General features: G+C 41.6%; 2 protein-coding genes across 2 annotated transcripts in view; one reads left to right on the forward strand and one right to left on the reverse strand.

Annotated features, from left to right (window-relative positions):
- LOC131959697 (vesicle-fusing ATPase-like) overlaps positions 1–4,069 on the forward strand; it is a 34,357-nt gene extending 30,288 nt beyond the window's left edge. Inside the window, exons 20-22 of the mRNA XM_059324912.1 lie at positions 248–303; positions 457–553; positions 2,054–4,069. Coding sequence (XP_059180895.1) covers positions 248–303; positions 457–511 — 111 coding nt within the window. The 3' untranslated portion in view covers positions 512–553; positions 2,054–4,069. The remainder of the gene's footprint in view (positions 1–247; positions 304–456; positions 554–2,053) is intronic.
- Positions 4,070–4,907: 838 nt separating this feature from the next.
- wnt3 (wingless-type MMTV integration site family, member 3) overlaps positions 4,908–21,192 on the reverse strand; it is a 28,460-nt gene continuing 12,175 nt past the window's right edge. The window contains exons 2-4 of the mRNA XM_059325373.1: positions 17,563–17,804; positions 14,052–14,317; positions 4,908–8,618 (exon numbers count right to left, since the gene is read on the reverse strand). Coding sequence (XP_059181356.1) covers positions 8,139–8,618; positions 14,052–14,317; positions 17,563–17,804 — 988 coding nt within the window. The 3' untranslated portion in view covers positions 4,908–8,138. The remainder of the gene's footprint in view (positions 8,619–14,051; positions 14,318–17,562; positions 17,805–21,192) is intronic.

Here is a 21,192-nt window from a genome sequence, read left to right on the forward strand (position 1 = left end):
AGTTATTGCATAGGTTGCCATTAATTTTACTTCCTCTCCTCCCTCCTCTTCTCTGCACTCCTGTTTGTACAAACTGAAACGTGAACTCCAGGACCTGCCACTATTCCACACTGCTCTCATGTTTCAACACCTTGCTTCTGAGTTCTAAATGAAACAGATGCTCACCCAAAGGGGAAACGAAGACCTGTTTGTAAATATGAGGTTATTGCATTATTTGCATCTAAGAAGTAATGTTTTATTGTTTTAGATGGATCCTGGCCACAGAGTCAGCAAGTTCCTGAGTCTACTGAAGGATGAAGGAGGGTAAGTATTCCTGTGGGATCGTCAGTGACACTGAACACTCACACCACGCAAGGAAAAAAAAACTAGTTAGGAGCACAAAATGTTTATATTTCTATCGTTGTATCAAGTGAGATTAATAATAGACATTTTGGTCTTTTTTTTCCTCTTCTGCAGACTGGGTTCTTCTGCTAGGTCTAACTCGGCTTTTGACAAGTTTATGGCGATCTAGACTCAGTGGAGCCGCAGAGTGAAAAAGAGGCATCCTTCAACGGTAAGACTGCTGGGCCTGCATCAGGCTGCATCATTTCCTGTCCGGTCTTGAGAGCAGAACTAATGTAGAACACTGTAAACTGTGAGTTCAGTTTACTAATAAATCCCCTCAACTTGTTGCATCAAGTTATTTACACATAATCTGTGTCAAGCAGAAGTCCGACCAAAGAGTCATTCAAACCAACTGTATGTGATTCTAATTAAGATGTGATTAGCTGGTTAAAAATAGACCTCAGACATTTTTTTGGTACTGTATAGATTAATAAACACACAGCCATCACTGCTGCACTGCTACAACCCACCTTTATGAGTAATTGTGCAAGTAATCTACTTTTAGATTTATTTATTTTTTAAAGCTATAGACATGCATTTAAATCAGAATTAATATTTTCTGCTTGTTTTTCTTCTCCATGCATCAATATATCATTTTGAAATAAGGATTACACTATTTAATGATATAATTTATTAATTTTTTACAATATTTTTTGTTGTTGTTCTTTTTCTGCATCAGAGTAGTAGTTTTTGTCATTCTGAAGGAGTCTATCGACATTTTGGGAGACACAGTTATTTGCTTTCTTGCAGAGTGTTGCATGAGTGAATTAATATCACTCTCAAGTCTGTGTGATAGATATGAGTTCGAGCTTGCAGCAGGTTAGCTTCACTTAGTGCATGAACAGCAAAAAGGACAAATAGTGTGCTCTGTAAAACTAAAAAATGTTTTTTACACTGAACTTTTCCACTTTATCCTAAAGAAAAATGCTGTTCAAAGAGTGGAGATGTGCTGTAGGCAGAGCAGAAGCTATGTTATTGTGTTAAACCTGACATCTCAGCAGTAAGTGCAAAATATTAACTGATTCATGACTGACATCATGACATTTCTAAAATATTTATCTTGATTTACTACGCTGAAGGATTACAATGACAGCCGGCTGCAGAAATCTCAGTACTGGGTCAATCTGAAATATGTTATCACTGAGAAAACAGAGTTCAGGCTGGGAAAAAAATCCAAAGTTTCCCTTAAAATGTACTTGTACTGTAGGCTGTAAGTGTACGGATGTCCACAGTGACTATATATTTGTCCTGTGTGGACGCTGTATTCACATAAATAATAAGCTCTCTGCAGCAGCATCAGGAGGGAGCTTCACAGAATAGGACCAGAAAGTTCTCCAGGTGACTGTGAAATGATTGTCCTATATCCGTGTGTTGATAATGGCGAAGTTCCAGAAGATATTTCTCTTCTGAAAGTTATCTTGCTAATCCTGCTCTGTGAGCTGCGCCCCGTGGGGACGGGCTGCCCAGGGTGTCGACGAACAAACACAAACTTGGAACAACTCTTCAACTTGGAGCTTTTTGCTTCTCGTCGCAGCCTCAGAGACTTATGGTATAGTTAGTTCGCGCGGTGTGCCTAAAAATAGGTCGACTAGACAGGTGCTCTCCTGTGGCAGCGTGTCTCCTTTGCCTGCCTGTCTCTTCTCACTTTTATTTGTCTCTGATCACTCAGTTGCTGAGGAACGGAAGCCTGAAAGAGGCTGGCAGGAGGAAGCGAGCAAGAGATAGTTTCCATCTCTCTCTCTCTGCATCCCTGAAGCTCTGTGCGCGTCTCTCTGCACTGCAGCTTTCTGCAGCAGCAGCAACCAACCAGACGACCTCCTCCTCTTCAGCACGTGTAAAATATGAGATATAAGCCGTGTTTGTGGTATCTGTGTATATTGCATTTGCAGAAGACTTGAGTGCTGTAATCTCCATGTGATGCCCGGGCACTCCATTGGGTTTTTATATATATAAAAGAGTGAATTGTGCATGCACGAACACTAATCATAACACAGTTTGTTCATATAGGCGTCATTTGTATGCACAGCTTTGTAATCTGATCATTCCAGGACATGTGGCGCCCTCACTTAAACATCTTTTCCTATCATGTCATGTACTTGCCTTTTTTATTTTGTGAATAAATTTAATTCTATTACTACTACTAACAAGAAAACTTTCTAAATTAATGATGAAATTAAGTTGTTTCCATGCAAAAGTACAGTCCAGTAAAATGAAGAATCTGTGGGTGTTTTTTGTTGATTTAAGCTCCAAATCGTCTCTAAGTTCCCTGCAGTCCCTCTGAACACACTGCCACACAAGAAGAAAAATGAATCCACCTCCAGTTGTTTTCATTATCAAGTGTTTTTCTCATAATTACGGCATGTTGAAATCCTAAAGACATGTCTCTATCATAATCATCGGGTGTAATTATCTCGTAATTATGAAGAAATTTGACATCTCATAATGAGATGAAGCTACTCAGACGCTCGCGGTTAACATCGATGTTGAGCAATCAGTGAGTAAGAAAACAGTCGAGCATTAAGCAGGAAGCTACTGCAGCACACCTGTCACTCATCATCAATAGTTAAAGAGGTTTTAATTAAGTAATAACATGTCATTAAACAAATAATAACCAGGTAATATCTGGGAAATATTAGACATCAATTTATTTTAAATTTACTGGGTAATAAGGGGCCAAACACAAAAGTTTAATAACTGGGAAACATGTTTAAAGATAGCAACAAGGCAAAACTTTAATAATAGTCTAGTAATATTTAGGTAACAACATGGTAACCTGCTAACAATAAAACATATTGTTTTTGGAGGATAAAAAATAATTTTTAAAAAATGTAATTTTTAGAAGCTGGTATGAAAATAGATCCTTTCTGTGTGGATTGTGCAGCGATATGACTCTGCAAAAGTTCTCAGAGGGCTGCTTTCCTAAACAAATAACTGTATTACATAATATCTAACACTATTATACATTATTATACCTTATATACAACATGGGTGTCATTATTTCAGTTCTAACTTTATCTAAATTAGCTTTCAGTTTGATTCAACAAAATCAAAATTTGACCATATATGGGTATATGGCAGTCATATCACAGCTGGTACCATGTAGCCTTTTCTTTTTTAAAGAAATTAAACGTAAGAAAGTAGAAGTATGGATGAAGAATAAATTCAAAATGTAAGTGACAGTTATCCGGGTATAAAATCAGTGATCTGTTGATGTTTATGAATCAAGACAAAAAAATTAAATCGAATCATGACCGCAAAATTGAAACTGAATCATGGATTTGGAGAATTATAAATGTCTCGCATTGTCAACCACTTCTAGAAATAATAACTGAGGAAATATATTAATTAGAAATATAATAATAAACACCATTTCTAAATCACTCCACACTGTTAATCTGTACACATTATATGTTTATTGCTGTGATTGGTTACTTGGAAACACTTTCTGTGTATTTATGAATCAGGGCTGCAAAATGTTAAACTACCTAATTATCTAATTACCTCTTTATTATTAATCTTTAAATATCCCACTGTTGCTGTGCTGTAATGGAAGTGCCTGCCACCATATTTTCTAAGTAACTCCTCCCTCATAACTGTGCTGCAAATGGAACTTCTGTTGCTACAACTTGTGGTTTTCTATTTTTTATATATATATAAGTGAAATTAAATAAAATTGAACCATTGATTCCCTTTGTTTGTATCTTAAATGCCATTATTCTACATGTCTGTGTGCTTTTGATGACTAAGATGTGATTGTGTCACCTCATCTCATCACCATCTCTTTAGATATCGTAAATATGTAATATGAAATATCTAAAATATAACTACAGTATAGTGCAAATTATTGACCAACTCTTCACTATTATTCCACATTCTTCTTTTTTTCCTCCTTTTTATTTGAAGGTTTAATTTAGGTTTTTGAACGAAGCTTCAAATGTTGATTGTCGTATTGTCATCATGGCCATAAAAAATATAATTTATTTTAATAAGTGATTCAATTATATTTGATTTTTCGTTCAACAATATGGATTGAAGTAAAATATTTCAGTAGTTAAAAAACATTTTGGGAATTTTTCATCACAGTTTGACTTTTAGACTAAACAACTGTCCAGAAATGCCTCTTTTAAACTGAATTAATAGCCATGCAAAAGAAAAAAAGAGAAGCTGTGCAGCATTTGAAAGTTAATGTCAACATTATGATTAAATCTTTAAACTGTTTGATACAAACATGCTGTGCAAATGCTCCGGCACGTCCAGTGTCCACCAAACCTCATTATAAGTTTAGATAATTTTTAATGTGAAACACCTTTATTCAGTGTTTTTGCCTTGTTTTAATCAGTTTGTCTGGTTGTTTTGGAGAGGAGGAGACATCTGCGGATAATTCTGCTTCTAAATGATGAAAACTGAAGTCACTAAACTCTGTCTTTTGTTATTGTTTGGATTAAGAGTATCAGAAAACTGCTTATTGTATGTTTAATGTATGTGTGTGTGTGTGTGTGGGTGTGACGAAAAACAAGAGACAGTTTTGTTCTTCAAATATATAATCTTAGTTCAGTCATACAGATATATACATTGTATAATAAATAATATTTATAAAAACATAACATTTACGATTATAAAATAAAAAGGGAATTATTCACTTTAAAACATTTGTACAAAACTTTGGATATAGCGGGAGAAGTGGAAGGAGGTGGGGGTCGGGGGTAGGAGGGAACTGAACACAGAGAGGAAGGCCCAGGTAGAGATGACACGATGCTAAGCTATGTCACAAACAGAGGACAGCCTACACACTACTGGGTATTTCTGCTGTTGAATATAATTAATAGGAAGCAGGTGGGACTGTCAGAACATGTTTTGTGGAAACCTCTCACAGTTTGTTCCACCATTGTGAGCAGCCTGCCTGCCAACCATCCATCCATCTTTCCATTTACTTGTTTGTCACTGGCAGCCATCACGTTCACATCCACAGCCTGCACACATAAATCACCCAGCTCCTTCCTGCTTCTGCTGAATGTTCTCTGAATCTACATGAACAAGAAGTCTGTTCTGTCCACCCAAAAGTCTCAACTATGGAAGCCTGTTTCCGCCAGTAAAAAAATAAGATCCTGTAAGTCATTATAGTTTGGAACATCGTCAAAATAATGACTTATCTTAAAGTAATGACTTCGTATCTCTAAAATAGTTGGAAACTTTCTCAATAGATCCTAATTATTTAGATAGTTTCTCAGTTTGAAGATTTTTGTGTTTATTCATATTACTCATGGTAGACATGCCGTTGTAAACAACCTTTCCACAGTGTCAACCGTGGTCGAAATAACCACTATTGTGTGCACACAGCTCCGTGAATTTCACCGCCTTCTCCTGGAACTGTGTCTGCATGACTGCTGCTACAGTGCTACTACAGCAGCTACTACAGTATGGTTCACATTTTGCTGTTATTTCATTGCAAACAAACAAATCAATACTATGCCGAAATAACTAAATTGTGATGCTGATTTGTAAATAGTCTGACTTAATGCTTTGTCGGGTCTGTCTGTAAGACGACAAGCAAATAACTTTTAAAATGCGTGTTTTCTGGATGGACTTTGAATTTCTCATTCAAGCTGTAAAAATGTGAACTTGCATCAATGCACAATATTGCATATTTGCATTGCAGGATTTATTTGAGTAGAGTTTAGTTGCGTCCCTGTATTGACATTGTACATAATTGTGCTGGTTGAAAAAAAAAGATTTATGTCTGGGTCATTAGTCATTATTTTGAGAAAATGTCTCATAAGTTATTTTGAGATACCAAGTAATTGTTTTCTTGGTATGTATACATTGAGTTAGTTTTTTGTTTTTTTTTTGCAATATGGGGCTATTTTTATGTATTCATTATGCAATCAAACAGAACAGGTTGTCCACATTATTTTACAACATTTTAAACCACAAATGTATTTTACATGCAATAAAAAACAATTAATTGCAGTGTTGATAGATTTGCTCTCAAACTGTTGGAAAACGGTTGTGTTTGATAATAATAGTAAGTAATTTAAGTTCCTCATTATTTTGAGAAAATGTATCATTATAATGATTTACAGGATCTCTTTTTTCCCTATTACGCTGCCCATTACAGGCTTCCATACAAATAATTTTATTTTCCCAAAAAAAATCAGTCGGTTGACTGGGCAGGCATACATCAGCTTCTGAAAAACAGAAGTACTGTGAGTATATTACAGTATTTTGTTCTTCCAATATCTCCAAAACCGCAAAGCAGGAGTGTTTTTTTGGGTGTACTGACAAGAGTACAAGTCCATAAATCAGGTTTCCTTATAACCTCAGCTGTCCAAATGAGGGAAAATACAGAGAAAAGGAAGGAAGGGTGTGAAAGCCAATCAAAACCTCCTCTGGTCTCCACATGTCGTCACATGTCCCCCTTTTTCTTTTTTCTTTTTTTTTACAGTGATAAAAGAAAGATCTGGTCAGACAGAAGTCTCTAAGATGGACCTGATGAATGCATGAAGTGTTAGATAAAAAGATCTCCCAATAATCACTTTGCTCATAAGACCAGAATTAATATTAAGCATGCTGAAGCTCACGTTTGATGCATAAATTTATAAATGAAACAGCCACAAATGATCATCAGTGATATAATTTGAATGCTGGTTGTTTTCACCGCATGGCTCCATAGATTGACTGACTGTGTGGAAATCGTGAGCAATCTACAGGTCGACGGTGCCCGAATGCAGGAACAAAGTTGTCATTCATGAACAGCTAGCTTGCAATGAAGAAAAATTTGCTCGCATAAACAATGCTCAAATTTTTACCACCTGGAGTAACTGAATAGTGCATACATATACATGTGTAGGGTTGTTAGTTAGTGGAATGAGCATGCTTGTTCACACACATGCTGCATACCTGCAGTCCCAGCCCAGTGGTAATATTTCAGAAATGCAGGGCTATAAAATCAGACTGTAGCATATATCTTCCAGGCTTCCCGGTTGACTGGTGCAGTAGAGTCAGTCAGCAGGGAGAGTAGCAACACTGAGGATTTCATCAGCTCAGTAGTTTACAAAAGACAGGACTGTGGCACTTCCAACACCTGTTCAGTTCAGTAGTTACAAAGTGATGGTTTCCTGGGGCTGCCGACGTGTTCAGTATCACTTATGTGACGTGTAGAGGTTGGTTTAGTTTAAAAACAAAAACAAAACCAGCCGGACTGGCCGGAGAAGTGAGGTGTTAGTTAGAAGATGCTTTTTATTCAAAAGCAAAAAGAGTCTGAAAGTTTTGTTTGTTTTTTTTTTGCTTTTTTTTACTGCATTAATCTCACAGGTAAAAAGTGTTACTGTACATGCCACAGACATTGTGTTGGCATGGAGGGGGGAAATAAATAAAGACGAGGGGGAGGGAAGGGGCCCAATGCTGCAGGGAGAGGAACAAAGTGGCACAACTCGAGCTTCTTCCCGTGAGAACAGACTAGACCTCAGAGTAGAGATCATTCAGGTCAACACAGGACACTTTCTGGTCAGATATTATGTAAATGGTGCAGTGGTTTGGATTCTAGGACAGGGTTTTTACAAAACAAGGTGTAGAAGTATCCATAGCTGATGTGCCATGACCCATTAGGGCCTGAGTGTGTGTGCTGATGAATATGTTTGTGTGTGTGGTGCAGAGTCTGTGTCTGGGGAAGCGGAGAAGTCGTGCAGGAGGTGGGAGGTTGGAGGGTTGGTGGGCAGCACTTGTAGTCCAGCAGTCAGTTTGTCTCAAAGCCTCTCTCACTTGCACGTGTGGACGTCGTAGACGCGCACACACTCCTGACAGCTGACGTAGCAGCACCAGTGGAAGATGCAGTGGCACTTCTCTTTGCGTTTCTCAGTCCGGGTGTTGTGGCCGCGGCCGCAGCAGAGCAGGTCGCAGCCCTCGATGCCATGTGACGACACGTTGCAGGCCCGGTCGCGCGTCCCGAAGGAGCCGGTCTCCGGGTTGGGCTCGCAGAAGTTGGGCGAACCCTCGTAGTAGACCAGGTCGCGCTCAGTGGGGTGCTTGAAGAAGTTGTACTTGACTCGCAGCGTCTCCACCCAGCCTCGGGACTCGCGGTGCTTCTCCACCACCATCTCTGACGCGCTGTCGTACTTGTCCTTCAGGTAGTCGCCCAGCATGCGGAAGTCTGGCTGCGCCCACCAGCAGGTCTTCACCTCACAGCTCCCTGACAGGCCGTGACACTTACAGCGCAGGTGCATGTGGTCCAGGATGGTCTGAGAAACACAGAACACACTTTAATGTTCACTTTGTAGGAATGTTTAAAGTTGTTGTACCATGTGTTGTAGTTGTACCATACATATTTATACTGTTTTGACGCTTAAATGTTCAAAATAAACACATCATTTTTCTTGTACTGCTCATGGCTGCTGCACCTTTTGTCTGAGACACTCCGTCAGACACCTGTCTCTTTAAGCCCCAGTCCCGAAAAAAGCCAACCAGTCTTTTCTGATTGGTCTTCCGTATCTTCAGCTGGAAAGAGATGGCGACTTAAAGTTTAGCTCCTAGCCCAACCTTGTCAAATAGTTTGTTTATATGGCTCCAACTCTGACATTTTACCATTTTATGTTCGATAAAGTCAGTTCAAGCAGAATGTCAAACAAAGGCAGACCCCAACGCAACGATACTGATGCCATTGCAGAGGCATTGCTGGAGAAACAGCGAAGCTACCTCGAGCCGCGTCTTGCTCAGAATCAACAGGTTGGGAGCAACAACGAAGGGAAGCTAACTGCTATCCATGCACAACTAGCATCTCTTACCGTAAGCCTTGGCTCTATCAGGTCTGATGTGGACAACTTAAAATCTACTGTGGAAAGCAACTCAAGCGTACTGGATAGCCATGGCCACGCTTATCAAGAGCTGGAGGTGAAGCTAGCGGATATGGAGGACAGAAACTGAAGGTGCAATATTCGTGCCATTGGTTTGACAGAGGGGCTAGAAGGCTCTAATGCTTTTCAATATCTCTCGCGCTCTGCAAGATCAGCACTCAAGGCATATGGTGTCCCATGGCAGAGATCTTTGCCCATCCATCCTATCCGGAAATTATTTACAATGCAGCGCAAAAACAGCGGTATGGTATCCAAGCTTTATCAGTTTTTGGTGATACCTGGCCGCCTCAGCCTTCCTATTGAGAGGGCCTGGGAACGCGATTGCCCAGACCTGGACATTGATCTCGACTGGCATGATGTATGGTCTAACATTCCAGAAGTGTCACGCAATCCAGACCATCAGCAGATTCACTACAATTTCATTCATTGGACATATCTCACCCCTGTGAAAATGCTTCACATGAAAGTAATTACCAGTACTTTATGCACTTTCTGCCCACTAAAAGCTTGGGGTACATATCTTCACATGTTCTGGGAATGCTCTCCTGTTTGTCAGATTTGGAACAGTATTGCATCCAAGTTATCTGCCTTGATAAATGATACTATACCTGTTATATCAGTGTTTTTGTCAGCGCTTCAGCTCTCTAAAATTCAAAAGCGTGCTGCATTTGCCAGACTTAAAGCTGCTAAGAGGATGATTGCAACTAGTTGGAGACCACCTCATGACTTGTCTACTGGAACATGGACCCTTTCCTTTTTGGATGTCATATATATGGAGCTCTCTACAGCTCATATAAATGCAGCACCAGAAAAGACTTTGGACACTTGACTCAACATTGCTGAGTCTTTAAAGAATATGCTGTAGATATGTGCTTTACCTTCTTACATCTATTTGCACATATGTTTGGTCCGTTTTGTCTTATGTCTGTTCCTTCGTCAATGTTTATTTGTTTGTTTGTTTGTTTGTTTATGTGTGTGTTTGTGTATGTCTGTTTCTATATAGCTCATTAGTAAGCTGCAGACATCATTCTTACTGTTGTGTTTTTATTATCTACCCCTCCCCTTCCCGTCTTTCCTCCCTGTGTTTTTTGGTCCTGGGACACCTCCTTCTGTCTCAGCATATTGTTTGTGATTTGAAAGAGCACTCATGTGATGGTGCTCTGCCACCCTATGTGATTATTTTGAATAAAAAGATTTGATCACAAAAAAAAAAACGTAAGTAGTCAACTTGGCTGGCGTTTAGTCTTTAGTAGGCAGGTTCCATGGACCTGGTTTTTTATGCACAAAAGTGAAACTTTTAGGATTCAGAGAGATTTAGTAGAGCCCATCCCCAACCCTGTATCCAGTTCTCCTAAACATACATGGGCTATGCACTGTCCATCATTACAGCCTGAGGAATGACTTTGACAGATAATAACACCACTTTCTTTGGTTTAAAATCAGAGATAAAAGCTTCTAAACCAAAAGCTACACAATCAGCAGGAATGTGATGCAATATTGGGGTAATATTAATGTTGGCAACCAAGATTACAGGTTTCCCTGACGTGAGCATATCACAAGCTTACGTCAGTTTCAACCAAGAGTAGATGGTTACTACTGTTGAGAATGACTTGGGATTACTTATATATGTTTACAACAATATTTGACATTTTTGCCACATTTTATATGAACATCCAACACTGTGCCATTATATAAATATGACTGAAAATAAAGAAAAGCATACTAGGTAAAGTGTAAATAAAGCCGATATAAGCTTTAAATTTGACAAAAGTGCATGTACAACTCAGCACAAGAAATTTAACAGCCTGGCAAACAACCAACATGTTTAATACCCATTTTCCTGGCCCCTTAAAGCAAAACTCCACTCAGATCTATCTTTAGAGTGTAAAACTCACTGCCTGTGGGCCATGAAAGCTGGCTCTGAGGTTTGGATCCACAGCAGTTGCAGCAGATTTCAAAGAGACACAAAGATACAGAATAGATATAGGAACGTCTGAAACGTATAGACCACCTCTACGCAGTGGATCCATATGTTCAGTATGCCCTTGGCCAAGAAATCCCTGAATACACTTTTTTTTTGGCAGAGCTTTGGAGCTATGAGGTGGTGAGAAGTTTCTATGGACGTTTTGACATTCATTTACTGTCTCTCAGTTGCCAAAGGAATCCCCTTGCAGTGCTGTGAAATCAAACTGACTACAGCCTCGTCCTCTGGGAAGAAACCAGCATAGATTGTATAAAACATGGATGTAATCTCCTTGTGCTCAGTGTGGGTGGCATTCTCTGACTCCTGCTACCTCCTGGCTAATCCAAAAATGGGCAAAGAGGTGGAGCGTAGGAAGGCTGAATACAGCACGGTTGCTGAGACACACCACCTGTGATGCACCCACCTGTCACTCCAAGTGGCCATGCACATAATTTTGCATAATATTAAGCCTCAGTATACTTTAAATGGTTGAGTTACATGGAAAAAATCACTGGGAGATACAGGAATTTAGCTAAAGTGGCCAAAAGTGTTTTTGGGGGTGCTGTGAATGTTTATTTCAGCAGTTACATCAATGTCTATTGGGATTGACTCGCTTTTGAGCCAGCCTCAAGTGGCCATTTGAGGAACTGCACCTTTTTTTTTTTTTTTGCATTTCTGTATTGGCTTCATTTTTTTCAGACATGCAGGTTGCTGCTTGTAAGTAAGCTACATAATTTCCAGAGCCAGTTTTCAAGGCCTTCAGGCAGTGAGAATTTCATAATCAAAAAAGGTACATTTTGGGACAGTATTCCTTAAAAGTCATGAACTAAAACGTGCTGGTAGATTTGCTAAATGACTTGTGGGGCAGTGAAGTCAGGAACCACCAGGCAAGATCTGTTGGAATTTTATGGTCAGAAATGTACAGGCAATTCAGTTACTGCAGACTAACAAAAGCGCTGAAGACTCGCAGAGCAGGCCAAGAAAAACAATATGCCACTGGCTACAATTTATTTAAGTGTCATGCAGCTGTGAAGTACAGAGGCTTTGCGCTGCTGCTAATTCTCTCTGAAGTCACTGGCTCACATCATGAGTGTGCAGCCGCGGGGCTTATTTTACCTTTGTGTTTTGATTTTGTTGTGCTTTAATTCAACAGCTATATTTAGCTGCAGAATTCCCCCAGCTGCGGCGGAAGGCAGGTGGCTGTGGCACCTCTGGCTGAGGAAGGGGAGTGTGGGGGCAGAGGTAGGAGGGGGGTGGGCTAGTGACATCACTCTGTGAGCTTGTCATGCCAACATTAAGTCCCAGAGGCCCTCAGGGCTAAATAATGGAGCGTGAGAGGGCCAGGTGGAGAGGAGAGGAGAGTCCTGACAGTACGGCTGTTCAGTTAGCTCCTGTGGTCTCCCCGGCTGCTCCTGTGTGCTCAGATCAAAGGCCTGTCTTGTTGCCGTGTGGTCCCTCCATTTGCCCCTCAGCAAGCAGCCGGGGAGACGGTTTCTTTCCAAGCGGTGACAGCAGCCAGTGATGTTTTAAGTCTGAGCTGATTTCCTTCTTTTCCCCCTCAACTCACTTCGGTTATTTGACTGTCAGGGAATTTTTCATTGGGATGCAAGGCATGAAAGGCGAGGTGTGGGGGCGCGGTGTTGCTTAGCCGAGTAATTAACCAGTCATTCAAAGTCAAGTGCTCATTTTCAGGTGGAAACTCAGAAATGTGCGGACAAGTCAGATACCAAATCCCTGCCCGTCACATGAACAATTAGTAATCCCAAACAGTAATGTTTCCTGGGTAAATCCACTCCCTTCAGAAGACAGTCAGGTCCATTGTTAACGGCATCTTGGTTTCTGTTTTTCCCCTTTTACTACAGACCACGGTACAATGTGTGCCCAGGTTGTCTAATGAATATGATGTATGACAGAGCTGTGAAGCATCCCACTGTACAAAATGTGCTCAGCAATGCAACCTGCTTCTGTCCCGCAGAGTCAGTCCTGCAGATACTATTGAACCACTGCTGCCTGTTAGATCAGTTTAGTCTTGTGGTAATCAATATGTACAATATCTGGCCAAAAATATGTGGACTCCCCTGTCCACCTTTTTTCATTTGCTTTTAATAGTTTGTGCTAGACCACGTAGTATAATTGAAGGGAAAACTTAATGTTGCAGCTAGGGCTGGGTGATATGACGATATGCACTGTCAAAACAATACCAGAAAATGTCTATTGTATGTATTTTTGTATGTTGATTGTATTGCAATGTCGTATAATCAGCAGCTGAACTGAATACTTTACGTTGTGACCTTTGCACATGGTAGTAAAACTGGAGAAAACCATAGAGGTGCTGTCCTGCTAACATGTAGTAGCAGAAATAGGCTTTACTATGTGTTTATTTGTACAGACTTTTCTTTATTGAATAGCAGAAAACATGCTTTATCGTGATAAATCGTTATTAAAACAGGACTTAAATCTTGATAACATTTTGGTCATATCGGCCGGTCCTAGTTTCAGCATACAATGACATTTTGGACAATAGTGTGCTTCCAATTTTGTAGCAACAGTTTGTGCTTGTCTCTTTACTTTTTGAACATGACAGTGCCCCTGTACACATAGCCAGCTCCACAGAGAAATGCTTTTTCCAGTTTGGTGTGGAAGAACACGACTGGCCTGCACAGAGCCCTGACTTTAACCCCATCCAACACCTTTAGGATCAGTGTTGGATCTCACCAATACTCCTGTTGCTGAAAGGGAGAAAATCGCAGAAATGCAGAAATGCACGTCTACATACTTTTGGCAATGTCGTTTATGTTGATATGGAATATAGAAACCTGAAAAATACAATTTACATTTACATGTCTAAATGTGTTTACCGTGCGTCCCGCCTCGTTGTTGTGTCGGTTCATTGCTGATCGAGCGTCTGGACGGTTCTCTCTAGCGTCGGCGAACTCCCTCGACACCAGCACCCCAAACTCTGCGTCCTCGCTGCAGCCGCCCCACTTCCAGCCCTCCCCGGGAGGTCCCTTGTGGTGGGAGTCACAGCCGCACATGGTGGACGTGCCCTCGGCGCAGGAGCGCGTCACTGCGAACGCCACGCCTGCTGAAGCTATAGCGTGGACAAACGCTGACTCTCTGGTTGCTGAGAGAGACGGATGAAGAAAGACAGAGAGAAAGAGAGAGATGGAGAGTGTGTCAATCTTATGTTAAACATGGACAAGGCCATCTTTACTGCTGCCAACATCCAGACAGAAGTATTGAAAGAGATCCCTCCAGGCAGTAACCTTTTAACACAATATTTCATCTGTGAGAAGGCACATCTATGTACGGGTGTTTGACACTGTGAAAAACAAGAAGCCTATGGAGGAAAAAAAAAACTTTAACCCTCTCGTATTTTACAATATATAAACACGGTTCACAGTATTTACCATATGATCATCATCAGCAATGGAGAAGCACATGAAGGAGGCTAAAAGCAGAGTCCCTGCAGTGACATCAGCCCATTGTGGTTGTGTCAGGAGGGACTAATGCTCAGTGGGATCTCAGTGACCTCCTGTCATCCCTGAGGTGTGCTGCTTTGCATCTGGATAGTGTTTCAGGAATGTTGTCACCCCCACCTCATACCCGTCCCCGTTCAGAGCCCAAGGCCTTCTGGTGAAACCTAGCAGTGTGTCGGCCTGTTTCTTTTTCACACTGAAGGATGGAGTTACGCCTCCTTTGAAGGCAACAGCTTATTATGTAACCAGACACCATTGTTTCACAATCACAGCACACTTACCGTGGCTCACCCATTACACTCCACTGCCCGTGCAGCAGACATACAAACATACACACGGAGGTACGGGGAACTGTCCTTAAGCAACGGCTCGACTTTTCAAGAGCGTTGAGTGGCCTGAGTGTCTGATATGCACCATTGCGTGATCTAAGTTTTTTTTTACATTTGTACGAACACGACCAGGGAATTAAACACGTATTTTTTCAGACCACAGTGGCCACTAAAGCCAGAAATTCCTCAGCAATCCTACTGCCAATGAGGCTTTCAAGACCCATCAGACTATTTTACAGGCCACAGAAAAAAAGTTAACTGATGTTTGGCTGGAGGCTAGTCATACTTTCCCACCCTGGAAGTGTCTGCATGCAAACGTACAAAACAATAATATGTTTTTGTGTTAAGCTGTAGGGCTGATATGATGTCACAGGGGTCAGTATGTCTGCTGTTTTATTGTTTTAAGCGTATTGATGCTAAAAATTCACAGGGTGAAAGGTCAGATGGATCATCTGATGTGGTGCCTTGTTGTCAAAATGTAATGCAGGTGCTGAAATACTGTAAATCACAACTATATTCAATAATATAAAAAAAAACAACGTGTCTTTTTTAGACATATCATATAAACCTAAGTAACATAATTGTGTATTTTTGCCATTTCGGTACCATGTATTACCATTGGATGAACATACCATGTTTGACATACAAAATAGTTTTCCCCAAAACAGATGTTTTCTTGAAACACCTTAGTGAACCACAGTTTTTCCCTAATGCAAATACACCTTTTAATCAGTATTTGATATGTTCTGGTGGTTTTTGGTGCTGATTTTGGTCAACATCAACTTTAACATTGAATAACATCTAACTTATTGTAAATTTCCATATCATATGACTGTGTGCACCTTCTGTGTTGACATTGGCATCATTCAAATTGCTTTGGGAAGCTGAGAATCTTAACAGTTCGGACACAACGTGTCCGTCATATAAGTGCTACCAAAGTTTTTTAATGTTTTTGTAGAAAATAGCATAGCATTGTCTGGCATAGCATTGATGAAATCTAAACAATGGAAAAATAACTAGACTTTTTTTGTGACTAGGAATACTGTATTTCCAACATTCATTCCTTGTGAAATGATACAGCTTTGGTCTAAATCTCCAGTGAGTCCTTGCATGATTGGATGACACTCCGTCCTCAGGTTGGGCATCCCTGCTCGCCCTGGCAAGCCGAGCTGGGCCCTCCACAACAGGGGCCTGTGAGCCCTGGGCCCTGGAGCTCTGGCTGTTAGCCATGGCTAGCGCTGCTTCTGCTACCTGCTGGGCCCATCAATCCGCCTTTGTTTCCCTTGTGTCACACTGTATTATCCACACAAAGGGCCCAGCGACTCGCGCCCCCACAGCCCCGCTCTGCCCGGAGCTGGCATTCCCTAAACTCCCTAACCCCCCCACCACCCCCCTCTCTCTCCAGCCACCCCTCCGCCAACACCCTGAGCTGAAATCCCATACACCACCACCCACCACAGGACCTCAACCCCCCACTTCCTCCAGGCATCCACCAACAGCACCACCATGGCCAACATGCAGCTTAAGGTGGCTGGGGCTGGTGGTTGGTGGCTCTCTCTTCCCGAACCCCAACGTTTCCATTCATCACTCCCAAAGTGAGACGCTCTCCTTCCTTCCTTCCCTCCTTCCCTCCTTCCTTCCTTCCTTTGCTTCCCTATCCCGAAGTGCACACCCGGGCTAGGTTGGGAGAGATCCCCTTTCAGCCTGTTTTCATGACAGAGTCAAAAGGGCGTGTGAATGGGGCGTCCGTGGGAGCTGGACTGTGTGAGGCGCGCACTGGTCTTCATGCACAGTAGGGGTTGAGCGGAGCCCCCGGCCCTTTTCTATTGCCTGTAATCTCATTTGGCCTCCCCTCTCCCTTTTATTTGACTGAGGAGCTTGGACTGCTCACACTGCCCATTTCTGCCCAGATTCCTTCCCCTCTGACACACAGGGTAATTCATTTCCAATCAGCAGCCTCACTCACAACACAAACTTCTACCTTTATAATTAGGGACTGCAAGGCCTTAAGCGAGACACCTGCGCCTATTGTTTCCCCACTGTCAGGTTTAGTGGGATTGTTTAGAGGAGACAGTTAGTGTGGCAATGTCTTACAATTAGTATTCTGCGTGTGAAGCGCCTGATGGATGTCTCCAGTATATCAGCTGTACTCGTCAGGTTGTGCTGATAGATTTACCGAGCTGACCCCCTTTCATGTAACAGAGTGTAAACACGGTTGGGAAAACAGAAAAAAACTGAAGACAAATGCGATACTGAAGGTAAAGATGGATGGAAGTTGAATAATGTGTCAGTGCTTGTACCTGCACTCATTTCTCACTGCAGCCAGGAAAGGTGTATATTATTGTAATTGCCCTAGTTAGGCGTTTGTCAGCAAAAGCCCAGAGAACAGGCAGTGCTGAGCCTTAGGGTTTACGTTTTGTAACAGCTTGCATTAGCCTCAGATATACAACCTAGTTTTTACAGTAGCAAGTTTGGCACGGATTGTTCAGATCATTATTTCTTATATGAACATCCTCACATAATACAGCGATAAAGATTCATGGCACTTGTAAATAGTTTACCTTTATCTAGCACGGGGCCAAAGATGGCCAGGTTGTCCTTAATGGTGGTACAGTTCCATCGGCGGCCCCTGAACTGGTGCTGGCACTCCTGGATCCCCAGTTTGACACCTTCTGCAACGCTGGGCATGATCTCTATGTAGTTGCGACAGAATCGCAGCTGCTTGGGCACCAGGCCCGGGATCGAGCCACACAGGATGGGTTGGGAGCCCAGAGACGAGTACTGATGCCCAAGGGCCAGGGACCTGTGACACAGAAAGAGGGAGAGCATCATCGGGTGAGATCTGCTGGACAAAACACACATCTGTATCTGTGTTTAGCACGGAACGGCAACATGACCAGTTATCAGGTTTAACAACAAAATCAAAAATTTAACAGGCCAACACTGCAAATAAGAAATCAATTTTTGGTTGCATTGAACATCTTTTAAAGTCACATTTCTTGTTCTTTGCTTTTTAGGGTTATTAAACCCTAAACTTTTTTGGTATTTGTGAAAGCTGATGTTTGAATATCGGGGCGGCTGTGGCTCAGTTGGTTGAGTGTTCGTCCAGTAACCGGTGGTTCGATCCCCGACCATGGCAGCTACATGTCGAAGTATCCTTGAGCAAGATACTGAACCCCAAATTGCTCCTAATGCTGCGTTCATCGGTGTGTGAATGAATGTGTGCCCAGTGTGCCCTGGTAGCCTCTGCCACCAGTATGAATGTGTGTGTGAATGGGTGAATGAGCGTAGTGTGTAGTGTAAAGCGCTTTGGATAAAAGTGCTATATAAGTGCACCCCATTTACCATTTTACCATTTACCATTTACCATTTGGTCAGATCATCTTGTATGCTTATTTTTTGGCCAGATAGTTCCTGATTTATATTAACATTGTGCCCATGTTGAATGACTTTACTTCATTAAGTATTTTACTGTTGCTTGTGTTTAGACAACATTTTACATTTGAGGACTTTGGTTTCTTTTGCTAAATGACTGAAAGTTTTTTTTACAGAAAACATGTATACCAATTCAGATTGCAAAAAGTTACCTGTAAATATCTGTTCTGTCATTTAAGCAGTTTAGGAATCTTAAAACAATATGTTTTCAGTAATGCAACCGCTGTATTTATTTATAGACTGATCATATTTCTTTTTCTTTTGGTTGTGTCTCTACTCATTTTTTGTCTTGGTATTTAATTTGTTTTTTCTTTTGTCATTGTTGTGTTATATTATTGTGTCTCATACTGTTGTGTTATCCTTCTGTTTGTCGAGTGTTTATTTGGGACCCCCTTGCAACCAAGATGATACATTTCATGGGGTTTATGCTGAAATAATAACATTTCTGAGATGTATATCTCTCAAAGTAAGTCATCAAAAAACATTGTGCATCCAGCTCTTGTGCTTTTACAGTTTCATAGGATGTGGGAAGCGAGACAGTTTGCCTTGCAGTAGAAGTCTGTGCCCTCCCTGAACTCCAGCCCACAATAGCAATAATGGTGACCTGCCAGGGAGGCCTCTTGAGAGGAGACCACTTCTGTATTCATTAATCTCAGGTTTAACTGTAAGCGCAGCTCTGTGACAGTACAGTGATTCATACTAGAGTGCTTTATTGACTTATCTGTTTAATGTAGTTTATACTAAGAGCTCCTGTTTATTTTGTCTCTTTTTTTCCAGCAGGAGAAGGGTGGCTAATAGGCCCACTTCAGGGCAGGGATACAAGCTATTAGTACTGACTTTTCAAAGTGTTCCCACTTGTTAGCATACACATATCTGCTGATCTAACAGATAACACACAAGAACCTGTCTGCTTAGGTTGGGAAAAGCCCCCTCATATAATTTCAAATATATGAAAACACCTGCCCCTGCAGTTCCATTATTAATTTGCGGTTTTCCTCTGTAGCTGATTTGACAAGAGTGACAGCGTACACAGTTCAGCTCACTGTTGATGGACGAAAAACAGCATATCTGAAGATATGTGCCTCACCAGAAGGCTCGTGAAGATGTGCCTAAGCAGGGATTAATCACCACAACGAGACAGCCAAGATCAGCTTGCGATGCCAGAAACCATTATAGTTTCATTCAGGTAATTAATTGTAATTGCTTTCTATTTCTCTTGAAATAAAAGAGAGAGAGAGAGAAAACATGTTTGCCATGCCCATGTTTTAACATGCTCTTTGTGATGACAGGCTCAAACAAAACTGTGCGGTTCCTTCCAGAAGGTCACGAATTTGATGAAGATGTTGGGCTCAAATTTCTTGTTTATTTATTTCTGGGTATACAGTGTATGTAAACTGAAGAAACATGCATGTTTCTGTATAGGTCAGTGTCCTGAAGAGATAATTGATGTATAAAAAATGTGTATGATTGTGTTTACAGGGTTAGAGATGTGACGATGTGCTGCCAGCAGCTCAAAGAGAAGAACGTTACCAGTGTCGAGCAGACTCTCCAGCACTTGGTTGTGTCTGGGCCGACAACGTGGCGCTGGAGGCCATGAGAGGATCATGGGGGAACAATTGATGCCGATCAGATCAGAGCGCCACTCAGGATGACCTCAGGTCCCCCGCAGGGCGCAACCCAATCATAGCAGCCACTGACTCTGACAGATGAGTGCAGTGCAGTGCCCCACCCCAACACAAAAGTCAAGCCATTGAAGTCACAGGGAAAAAATCTCCCCTCAGCTCATGTGTGCTTTTGCTTTCTACATATGGCTACCAACAAAACCCTGCCCCCACCTCCCAACACCCTCCTCCTCCTTTCCAAACACTGTTTTTGATCTCAGGTGAGCATTGTTACAGCAGGCTCCCAGGTATCAAGGCTTGCCAGCAGAGCTTACACAGAGGCATGATGCCGAGTTGTTTTGCATTTACAGCTGGTGCAATGGAATATTTGATAATAACATAATCAGCTATAGGCCTCTTGTGTTGTTGGCATGATACACAACAAACTATTCTTACGTTTCAGTATGAAGAGTTCATCAAGGATAGCACGGTGACATAAACTATTCAAAAACTCTCAAACACTTCTATGCACGAGGAAAAATAAGTCTCTTCTCTTTCATATCCAACTTAATAATTCAAACTTAGAAATGCTGTTTTGCCCAATTTGATGTTCCCATGCAGTAATTTGATAGCGCTCATCAATCTCGTTCATGTTCTTGTCTTAAGTTAACCGAAGCGAAGGCAGCCACATTAGCTCATCTGCCAGTCCCGATCCCACCAACACCAAAGAGTTCAAGTGTTGCTGACTTCACTCTGTCTGGTGACTGAGTGACTAAGGGCCTTAATTACACTGTCTGCTAGCTTGGTTACTGCCCATTAATCTCTCAGTCATGGGATGGACCAGAGTGGGTGATGCCCTGCTCAGAGCTTGTATTTGAACCATGGTGTCACATACTCCCCAACAACATCACTCAGTTACCTCAAAGGAAAATCTCTCTTCTCCAAGTGAGATATCTCTGTATTTCGACCGCTGTGCCAACCTCTGCTACATTACAGGTTCTGTTCAGGACAGCTAAACCACTTGCCCACCACCCTGACATGCAGGCTTAGCCAGTGAATTTAGGATTTCTGATGGAATCAATTAGCTAACCGCATAGGACTTTGTGGTGGACATAGCATGTTTAGACTACAGGCTGTGGATCTGCCAGCCTATTT

Source organism: Centropristis striata, chromosome 21 (genome assembly GCF_030273125.1).
Source record: "Centropristis striata isolate RG_2023a ecotype Rhode Island chromosome 21, C.striata_1.0, whole genome shotgun sequence".
NCBI lineage: Eukaryota > Metazoa > Chordata > Actinopteri > Perciformes > Serranidae > Centropristis > Centropristis striata.